We start from the raw sequence: 11,553 nt of genomic DNA, 5'->3' as shown, positions 1-11,553 counted from the left end.
CCTCCTCTCTGCCTCCTAAGGCTGTTTCCCCGAAGCCTGTTTTTGGGATTCGAACTTCGTCAGGGTTTTTCGAACGGACGTTCGAACCTTCGTTTAAAAAAAAAATTATAATAAATTATAATATATATATATATTTTTTTTATCCTCAAACTAAATCCTCAATTTGAATAAAGTGATTAACCTGATTAAATTAGTATTTTTCATTTTATTAAATCAACTTTCCAGCCCCAGACCCAGCCCAGGGAGAAGCCCCAGCCCAACTAAATCAATTAAATCAACTTTCTAATGAATGTAACTCATCAGTTTATTTTACTATAATATTAGTAGTAGATTAGTAGCCGAATCTACTCTAATCTAATCTAAGAAAAAACCCATTGGTTTAAACAGAATGGGAAAAAATTCAAATACAAAAAAAATTATTAAACAAAAGATTTTTTTTTATTTAAATGTTTTAATTAAAAACGAAGGTTCGAACGTCCGTTCGAAAAACCCTGACGAAGTTCGAATCCCAAAAACAGGCTTCGGGGAAACAGCCTTACCTACCACATAGCAGTACATTCAAGTAGAACAGGTCGTTGTGGACACTCACCTTTCCACGGCTAAACGGTAGGCAAGGCATCTTGGTTGAGAAATGCAGGCTTCAATCTATGTTGTTTAGTCTATCTGTTCAGTACTGTTCCAAGATGCGCAATGAGATCTTCTGAGAGAATCAATTGACATTATAAACGTCCCTTCAAAATGGCTTAAAGAAATAATTTTTTCATCAATACGATTTATTTTAATAGCGTCTTGAATATAAGCGTTATAAGGGATTTCGGCTGGGATATTTCCTGGAAGGCGAGATACAGGCCGCTAAGCTACTAACGTTAAATCCAATGGCATTTCGGCTATACAGAAGCTACAGTTAAAACTCAAACTGCATATGATCGGTATTGATGGTCCACCATGAATCCATGAAAAGGGGGGGCGGGGGACATCGTTTCTGATTATTGATTACCAATAACCGTGTTAGCCTCAGTAGCCACATTTGTTGACCGGGTGGATGGCTATCATAACAAGCCCTGATCAGCATGTAATTTATGTGAAAAAGATCTTACCGTGGGAAGGTTGGATCCCCCAAAGCATTTCCCAGTTATCGATCGCCATCTGGTAGATCGATATGTCCATTGGCTGATGATATTATATTCCTTTACTGCACACTGAAATCCGTGTCCCAAAACGTAATCCATGTAACAGGCTATAGGCATCGCTTCAGGTTAGCAGAAAACATTGGAGTTCCAGAAAAAACAAGACAACTTCTGCCACAGGGAACACTGCATTATCGATATAGCACCCCTAAGAGGATCTGGCCGGTAATGTACTTTTCGAATTCAAAGAGTAGGGTACTTCTGCAGTGCCGCTCGGTGACATTGAGTAGGTTATTAAAATGGAATAAAAGCCAAAACAACCTTGCCACGGCCATGTCCGTGGTTGGTCCTCAACCGTTGGATTCGAAACACGGATTTATCCGTGGTCGGGCGCCATTGTGTTAAGGGGATGCAGACCAGAGAAAGACTTTCGTCTTGTTTACATCAGGGTCCCCCATTTTCAATTCATCATAACATATAATGACATACATGACATACAGATAGACAGTATTCAGTATACCTTCACACTCTATTATCTTATGCAACTCATATTCACTCCACAAACTGAAATATACATACATTGTTGAATGAACAGCCTGTTTCTTGAAGTTAGACTCTCCTCTAAATTGAACCGTTTGTCGTAGAGACTTGCGGGTTGTACCATTGTACTCAGTAGGGATATCCTCTTTCATTGGTCTGACTCTATATTGACCACGTCCTTAGGCCACGCCCCCTTTTTGTATCTTTTGAACCGTTTGTCATAGAGACAATACAGACCCTCTCCCGTTGGCCGGCATTGCACAGGTGTCACCCACACTTTCCCCGCCGGAATTGTCTATTTTTTGTGTGAGGTTTCTGTCCTTGCGCTCTCACTCGTTCTGTTCCTTTAACCACCCTCGCTTTGTTTTCATTCATTTTTCTGTCAATTGGTTCTATCCCCTCGTTCACACGTTTCTCCCCGTTGACGTCATCAGAGACGTCGCTGATTGGTTCTCTCACTTCCCCACGCTTTTCAATCACATTCCCCAGCTGTCACTGCTTTCTCCCCGTTGACGTCATCAGAGACGCCGCTGATTGGTTCTCTCACTTCCCCACGCTTTTCAATCAATCGATCCCTCATTATTTATACCCCGTTTTTCCCCACCCTAAGTTGTTGGATCGTCTTGTTTTGTCGCCTTGATTTGTCTCTGGATGTTTTTCCCCGTTGCTGCTGCTGCTGCCTTTTTCTCTGTGCTGTTCTCCAGGAATTCCTAGAAGCCTTCGCTTGGATACCTGCTCCCGTGGCGCGCGCTCGCCTCCACTGTTGTTCCAGTTCCAATTACGCATCTCGTCTGGGTGAGTTATCTATTTGACTGTTCTTGACCTATTCCGTTTTTCGTGTGTAAACTTACACTGAAGACTACCACCTTTTTGTCAAACAGTCACTCACCCAGCCATTATCTATTTTTGCTTATTCCTTTATGGAATAATATTTTGGGACCTACCATCTCCCTCTGTGTGCTTGCTCACACCGAAGATATTATTTCACAATTGGACTGTGTGTTTACATGAAGATATTCACTGTGTGTTTGCTCACACCGAAGATATTATTTCACAATTGGACTGTGTGTTTACATGAAGATATTCACTGTGTGTTTACATGAAGATATTCACTGTGTGTTTACATGAAGATATTCACTGGGACTGTGTTTGGATTTAGCTCACTGTGTTGTTAACACGAAGAGTTTCACTTGGGCTGTTTTTGGAATTGTGCTCTCTGTGTTGTTAACACGAAGAGATTCACTTGGGCTGAGTTTGGAACTGTGCACACTGTGTTGTTAACACGAAGAATTGTACACCCTGTTCTCCTGCTCGTTTAAGACTGCTCTGTTACTGACTCGTTCCCTCTCTCCCTCTCTCGGTCTCGCAACAACATCTGAGAACCCACCGAGAGGATTCTGCAGAGCGGTTCAGAAGTCAACACCTGCTTCCCAAGACAACCCTCACGGGAGAAGCTGCAGAGCAGCAGAACTTTGCCCCTTGATCATTGTACCTGTCTTGTTTGACCTGCTTTCCCTGTTTCTCTTATTCTTAGTACCAAATAAACAAGCCCTCGTATTTGGCAACTCTGAATCCTACTCTCTTGTGTCGTTGCGTTTGGGGTCGGTGTCAAACCATAACATTACGATCCAACCACCAATATGACGACCCCAGCCGACACAGAGAGGGTCAGAACCGCACTTGCTATTCAAGTCGAGTTGACCAGGGATCACGGTCTCCAATTAGAGCGGGCTGCGGCTGCGGTGCAGGACCTCAGGGACCAGGTCCTGCCCATGCAGGGTTCTATGGCCGCTATGGCGAGACAACAGTCCGAGATTCTCGCCCAGCTTAACTCGCTGGGCGACGCCGTTAATACTTTTCATCTCTCACACCCTTCAGGAACATTCCCCGCAGCCCCAGCAGATCTCGCACCTCGGGAACCCCATCTCTCCGTCCCACGGCTGTTCGACGGTAATCCCGAGGAGTGTGCCACATTCATCATGCAATGTGAGTTGGTTTTCCGTCATCAACCAAGCCGTTTTTCTGCTCATGGGTCCCGAGTGGCTTATATAACCAACCTACTTTCAGGCCATGCTGCCCAGTGGGTCACTTCCTCCTGGGCAATGGAGGCAGATTTTTTGTTCTCCTACCCAGACTTCGTGGCGGAGCTCCGCAGAGTGTTCCACCATCCCGCCCGAGGTCTGGACCCTGGAGCCCGGTTGGGGACCTTCCGACAAGGGAGCAGCAGGGTGACGGACTATGTCATGGAGTTCCGATTGGCGGCGGTGGAGAGCGGATGGAACGAGCCTGCTCTTCGCCTAACCTTCATAAGGGGGCTCAGTGACGCAGTCCGGGACCAGCTCGCTACCAGGGAGGTGCCCGACTCCCTCGAGGAGCTGTTTAGCCTTGTCATCCGTATTGACGGACGCCTCCTGGAGAGAAGGCACGAGAGGACCCGACTGTCACCTCCTGAGGCACCCCGGACTCCTGGACGCCCCGTCCCCAACACTACTGATGGTAACAGGCTTCCCCGTCCGGTGCGCAAGGAGGAGCCCATGCCACTGGGACGCTCTCGTCTGAGCCAGGTGGAGCGTCAGGCAAGGCTCAGGTCCGGTCTCTGCCTCTACTGCGGAGGTACGGGACACCTTCTCGCCGACTGCCCTATCCGGCCAAAAGATCGGGCTCACCAAGACCCCGGGAGATCCTGGTGAGCCGTTTTTCCCAGTCCCAGCGCCGCGCACCACCTGACCATCTGATAAGCGTCACCCTGGCCTGGGGGGACCAACGTGCCACGGTGGAGGCCCTCATCGACTCTGGGGCAGACGAGAACTTCCTCGACTTCGAGTTTGCCACCCAAGCCAACATACCTCTTGAGGCCCTTGTGAGGCCCTTGGAGATCTTTTCGTTGGACCAACACCGCCTGGCCGACATCTCTCAACGCACCGGCCCAGTCGTGCTGACCATCGCTGGGAACCACGTCGAGAGAATCCAGTTCCTCATTACCCAATCCCCCCTTGTCCCGGTGGTCCTGGGTAGGCCCTGGCTCGCGCTGCACGAGCCCCACATCGCCTGGTCCTCCGGTACCATCAGGGGCTGGAGCTCCTCCTGTCACGCCCGCTGTCTGCAGGCGGCGTCCTGTCCCCCGCCCCGGAGACCGGCTGGTGAGTTGCCCCCGGACCCCTCGTCCATTCCTCCCGAGTACCACGACCTCATGGATGTATTCAGTAAGACCAGGGCTCAGGCCCTTCCACCTCACCGCCCCTATGACTGCGCCATCGACCTCCGCCAAGGGGCTCCCCTTCCCGGCAGCCGCCTCTACAGTCTGACTGTCCCGGAGAAGAAGGCGATGGATCTCTACATCTCTGAGTCATTGGAAGCGGGACTCATTCGGCCTTCCTCCTCCCCGGTGGCAGCCGGGTTCTTCTTTGTTGGTAAGAAGGATGGGGACCTGCGGCCCTGCATCGACTATCGTCAGCTCAACGAGATCACCATCAAGAACAAATACCCCCTACCTCTCATGAGCTCCACCTTCGAGCCACTGACCCAGGCCTCGTTCTTCACCAAGCTGGATCTCCGAAGTGCCTACCATCTTGTCCGTATTCGTGAGGGCGATGAATGGAAGACCGCCTTCAAGACCCCCAGGGGCCACTATGAGTACCTTGTGATGCCGTTCGGCCTCACCAACGCCCCGGCGGTATTCCAGGCACTCATGAACGATGTCCTCCGTGACATGCTGGAGGTGTTCGTGGTGGTGTACCTGGACGACATTCTTATCTTTTCCAGGACCCTCGAGGAACACATCCTGCATGTCCGTCGGGTGCTGGAGCGCCTCCTCCACAATCGGCTCTTCGTCAAGGCGGAGAAGTGCCGTTTCCACTCCAACTCCGTCGACTACCTGGGCTTCATCGTTGAGAAGGGCTTGACCCGAGCGGATCCTCGCAAGATCCAGGCTGTGGAGGATTGGCCGGAACCCACCACTCGGAAGGAGTTACAGAGTTTCCTCGGGTTCGCCAACTTCTACCGAAGGTTCATCCGGAACTACAGTCAAGTGGCGGAGCCTCTTACCAAGCTGACCTCCCCCGCTCTGCCGTTCGACTGGTCCCCAGCGGCATGCGCTGCGTTCCGCTCCCTCAAGAGAAGGTTCACTTCCGCCCCAATCCTGCTCCACCCTGACCCCAAGAGACAGTTCATCGTGGAGGTGGACGCCTCGGATTCTGGTCTGGGCGCTGTCCTATCCCAACGTTCTCCTTCCGACCAGAAGGTACATCCTTGCGCCTTCTACTTGCGTCGCTTCCTCCCCGCCGAGAGGAACTACGACACCGGCAATCGGGAGCTACTGGCGGTCGTGGCTGCGCTGGAGGAGTGGCGTCATTGGCTAGAGGGTGCCGAGGAGCCTTTTACCATCTGGACGGACCACAAGAACCTAACGTTCATCCGCGCTTCCAGGCGCCTCAACGGTCGGCAGGCGAGATGGGCCAGTTTCCTCAGTCGGTTCGACTTCTCGCTGACCTTCCGCCCCGGTTCCCGCAACACGAAGGCCGACTCTCTGTCCCGGATGCACTCCAAGGGGGCTCCACCCTCTGAGGTCCCATCTCCCATCATCCCGGAGGCCCGAGTGGTTGGAGCCATCACCTTGGGCATCGAGGGTGTGGTGAGGCGTGCCCTTCGCTTCCAACGTGCTCCAAGCAACGTCCCTAGGAGCCGTCTCTTCGTCCCCGACTCTGTCCGGTCCCAGGTACTGCTGTGGGGCCATACCAGCCGGTTCGCCTGCCACCCAGGCGTCCATCGCACGTTCTCCTTCCTGGCTCGTCGTTTCTGGTGGCCCACCATGCGGAACGACGTCAAGGAGTTCGTATTGGCCTGCGCGGTCTGTGCCCGCAGCAAGGCCTCTCACCAGGCACCCTCCGGGCTCTTGCAGCCCCTTCCCGTTCCAAGCCGTCCGTGGTCACATGTGGCGCTCGACTTCGTCACTGGTCTACCCTCCTCCCAGGGGAACACCTGCCTTCTGACCGTGGTGGATCGATTCAGCAAGGGGGTCCACCTCGTGGCCCTCTCCAAGCTTCCCTCAGCAGCCGAGACGGCGGACCTCCTGACGCACCACGTGTTCCGCCTTCACGGCTTTCCCCAGGACATCGTCTCTGACCGGGGGCCCCAGTTCACCTCCCAGGTATGGCGGGCTTTCTGCAAAGGATTGGGGGCAACGGTCAGTCTCTCCTCTGGCTATCATCCCCAGACAAACGGGCAGACGGAGAGGATGAACCAGAGCGTGGAGTCTGCTCTTCGGTGTGTGGCAGCCGAGAGGCCGGCATCCTGGAGCCGTTTCCTTCCCTGGGTTGAGTACTCCATCAACTCAATGGTCAGTTCCGCCACCGGCCTCTCCCTTTTTGAGGCCTCCCTGGGCTACCAGCCCCCTCTTTTTCCCGCACAGGAGACGGAAGTGGCAGTTCCCTCCGTGCAGGTCCACCTCGACCGCTGCCGTCGAGTTTGGGAGATCACCAGGACCGCGCTGCTCCGAACATCTGAGCGCGCCTGTCGTGGTGCCGACCGGCGCCGGGTTCCCGCGCCGACTTACCGCCCTGGGCAGAGGGTGTGGCTCTCCGCGAAGGACCTCCCGCTACGGTCCTCGGCCAAGAAGCTCAACCCCCGCTTCGTCGGGCCTTTCGAGGTCCTGAAAGTACTCAGTCCGGCGGCCCTGCGCCTGAAGCTTCCTGCATCCATGCACATCCACCCTGTGTTCCATGTCTCCCGGGTTAAGCCTGTCTCCCTCTGTCCCCTTATGCCTCCAGCTCCTGATCCGCCGCCTCCTGTGCTAGTGGATGGTCACCCCCAGTGGCAGGTCCGCCGGTTGATGGGCGTTCGTCGGCGGGGCCGGGGGTTCCAATACCTGGTGGACTGGGAGGGTTACGGCCCTGAGGAGCGTAGCTGGGTCTCCCGGCAGCTCATCGTGGATCCCGGCTTGATCACCGACTTCCATCGGGCCCATCCTGACGAGCCGGGTCGGCCTGGTCGCCGGGTGGCTCCCGTGGAGGGGGGGGTACTGTGAGGTTTCTGTCCTTGCGCTCTCACTCGTTCTGTTCCTTTAACCACCCTCGCTTTGTTTTCATTCATTTTTCTGTCAATTGGTTCTATCCCCTCGTTCACACGTTTCTCCCCGTTGACGTCATCAGAGACGTCGCTGATTGGTTCTCTCACTTCCCCACGCTTTTCAATCACATTCCCCAGCTGTCACTGCTTTCTCCCCGTTGACGTCATCAGAGACGCCGCTGATTGGTTCTCTCACTTCCCCACGCTTTTCAATCAATCGATCCCTCATTATTTATACCCCGTTTTTCCCCACCCTAAGTTGTTGGATCGTCTTGTTTTGTCGCCTTGATTTGTCTCTGGATGTTTTTCCCCGTTGCTGCTGCTGCTGCCTTTTTCTCTGTGCTGTTCTCCAGGAATTCCTAGAAGCCTTCGCTTGGATACCTGCTCCCGTGGCGCGCGCTCGCCTCCACTGTTGTTCCAGTTCCAATTACGCATCTCGTCTGGGTGAGTTATCTATTTGACTGTTCTTGACCTATTCCGTTTTTCGTGTGTAAACTTACACTGAAGACTACCACCTTTTTGTCAAACAGTCACTCACCCAGCCATTATCTATTTTTGCTTATTCCTTTATGGAATAATATTTTGGGACCTACCATCTCCCTCTGTGTGCTTGCTCACACCGAAGATATTATTTCACAATTGGACTGTGTGTTTACATGAAGATATTCACTGTGTGTTTGCTCACACCGAAGATATTATTTCACAATTGGACTGTGTGTTTACATGAAGATATTCACTGTGTGTTTACATGAAGATATTCACTGTGTGTTTACATGAAGATATTCACTGGGACTGTGTTTGGATTTAGCTCACTGTGTTGTTAACACGAAGAGTTTCACTTGGGCTGTTTTTGGAATTGTGCTCTCTGTGTTGTTAACACGAAGAGATTCACTTGGGCTGAGTTTGGAACTGTGCACACTGTGTTGTTAACACGAAGAATTGTACACCCTGTTCTCCTGCTCGTTTAAGACTGCTCTGTTACTGACTCGTTCCCTCTCTCCCTCTCTCGGTCTCGCAACAACATCTGAGAACCCACCGAGAGGATTCTGCAGAGCGGTTCAGAAGTCAACACCTGCTTCCCAAGACAACCCTCACGGGAGAAGCTGCAGAGCAGCAGAACTTTGCCCCTTGATCATTGTACCTGTCTTGTTTGACCTGCTTTCCCTGTTTCTCTTATTCTTAGTACCAAATAAACAAGCCCTCGTATTTGGCAACTCTGAATCCTACTCTCTTGTGTCGTTGCGTTTGGGGTCGGTGTCAAACCATAACATTTTGTCTAATTGTCTATTTTTTTTATTTACATTTTTTTAATTAAAAACGAAGGTTGGAACGTCCGTTCGAAGAACCCTGACGAAGTTTGAATCCCAAAAACAGGCTTCAGGGAAACAGCCTTACCAAACATTATTATTTAACATGTTCCATTGTGATGTCACAGTATGATGTCATAATAGACCATTCTAGAACATTTGTGATGTCACAGTATGATGTCATAATATAACATTCTAGAACATTTGTGATGTCACAGTACGATGTCATAATATAACATTCTGGAACATTTGTGATGTCACAGTATGATGTCATAATAGAACATTCTAGAACATTTGTGATGTCACAGTATGATGTGATAATAGAACATTCTAGAACATTTGTGATGTCACAGTATGATGTCATAATAGAACATTCTAGAACATTTGTGATGTCACAGCATGATGTCATAATAGAACATTCTAGAACATTTGTGATGTCACAGTATGATGTCATAATAGAACATTCTAGAACATTTGTGATGTCACAGTATGATGTCATAATAGAACATTCTAGAACATTTGTTTACAGTATATATTCAACAATTCTCTCAGTAGACCTCATTGTGCATCATCTTGAAACGGTCTCTTTGTAGAATAAAATGGCGCAGCAAGGAGTTGATCTGAACCGTGACCAGTTCTGCTGTTCTCTCTGTCAGGATGTACTGAAGGATCCGGTAACTATTCCCTGTGGACACAGCTACTGTATGGGCTGTATTACAGACTGCTGGGATCACGATGATCAGGAGGGGATCTACACATGTCCCCAGTGCAGGGAGACTTTTACTCCGAGGCTTGTTCTGAAGAAAAACAACATGCTGGCTGAAATGATGGAACAACTAAGAAGCCAAAAAGAGCTTGGCATGAGTCAGCAGAAAATCGATCTGTGCACGTGCCTCCAGCAAGGAGGTCATCTGAACCGGGACCAGTTCTGCTGTGCTATCTGTCAGGATGTACTGAAGGATCCGGTAACTATTCCCTGTGGACACAGCTACTGTATGGGCTGTATTACAGACTGCTGGGATCACGATGATCAGGAGGGCATCTACATGTCGTGTCCCCAGTGCAGGGAGACTTTTACTCCGAGGCCTTATTATAAAACAATAAAAAAAAGAAGAACTCTGAGGCCTGTTCTGAAGAAAAACAATATAATGGCTGAAGTGATGGAACAACTAGGACTCCAAGCTGCTCCTGGTCACTGTGATTTCTGCACTGGGAGAGAGAAGAAGCGACTCAAAGAGGCCCAACAACAGGCTGTTGATTCTCTCAATCGCTCTGCTGATAAAGCAGTGGAGGACAGTGGGAGAATCTTTACTGAGCTGATACGCTCCTTGAAGACGAGGCGCTCTGAGCTGAAGAAGGTCATCAGAGCCCAACAGAGGACCACAGTGACTCAGGCTGAAGAGGTGCAGAGTCCCAGTGGGTCTACAGACTCACCCAGCATTCCTCTCCTGTACTTTGCAGACGTGACTGAGTTCGTGTCTGAGCTGAGAGACAAACTACAGGACGTTCTGGAAGAGCAGTGGCCCAGAATCTCAACAGTGAATGCACTTAATGTTTTACTGCCACCACCAGAGCCCAAGACCAGAGCTGACTTCTTACAATATTACTCTCAGATCACACTGGACCCAAACACAACACAAACATATCTGTCTTTGTCTGAGGGGAACAGAAAAGCAACATGGATGCAGCAAGAGCAGTCATATCCTGATCACCCAGAAAGATTTATTGGATTGCCTCAGGTTCTGGGTACAGAAGGTCTGACTGGACGCTGTTACTGGGAGGTGGAGTGGAGTGGAGGTGGAGGGGTTTGTGTAGCAGCCTCCTACAAAGACATTAGTAGAACAGGCACCGGGGAGAACTATGTGTTTGGATTCAATTCCAAATCCTGGGCTTTATTGTGCAGACACAGAGATTACTTCTTCAGACACAACGAGTACATAGCAGTACCGGGCCCCCGGTCCTCCAGAATAGGAGTGTACCTGGATCACAGGGCAGGTACTCTGTGCTTCTACAGCGTCTCTGACACCATGACCCTCCTGCACAGAGTCAACACCACATTCACTCAGCCTCTCTATCCTGGACTTGGGTTATTATATGGAATCCTTGGACACAACCCTGGGAAGGCTGAGTTCTGTGAGCTGAAGTAGAGATCAGTGACATTCACAGCTCCTCTGACCAGGGGTTGGGATTTAAATTGATCTTGAATATTCTGAGTTATGAAAGATGAGGTAATTAGGAGTTACATTCATTCACTCAGTCACTCTATTGTTGTTCTGAAGGACATACACACACACACACACACACACACACACACACACACACACACACACACACACACAAACACACACTATGTTGTTCTGAGGGACACACACACACACACACACACACACACACACACACACATGTTTCTCTACTTTATGCCTGGGTCTCCCCTACTACAAGCGGGGTGTTATTAATGTATTGAGCACGCGGTGCCTATGGTGGGAATAGTGTTCCCCTACATTATCAGTGAGAGC

The 11,553-nt window shown here is 50.4% G+C and overlaps 1 protein-coding gene across 1 annotated transcript; it reads left to right on the top strand.

The window, feature by feature from the left end:
- Positions 1–9,741: 9,741 nt before the first annotated feature.
- On the top strand, positions 9,742–11,184 carry LOC311246870 (E3 ubiquitin-protein ligase RNF135-like; the record flags this gene model as incomplete). Its single annotated transcript, XM_084337111.1, has 1 exon — positions 9,742–11,184. One exon carries the CDS (start codon positions 9,742–9,744, stop codon positions 11,182–11,184), a length of 1,443 nt encoding a protein of 480 aa, XP_084193237.1.
- Positions 11,185–11,553: the final 369 nt, after the last annotated feature.

This window comes from Notolepis coatsorum (genome assembly GCF_963971535.1).
Source record: "Notolepis coatsorum genome assembly, chromosome: 20".
NCBI lineage: Eukaryota > Metazoa > Chordata > Actinopteri > Aulopiformes > Paralepididae > Notolepis > Notolepis coatsorum.
This window is presented reverse-complemented; position numbering and strand designations above follow the sequence as displayed.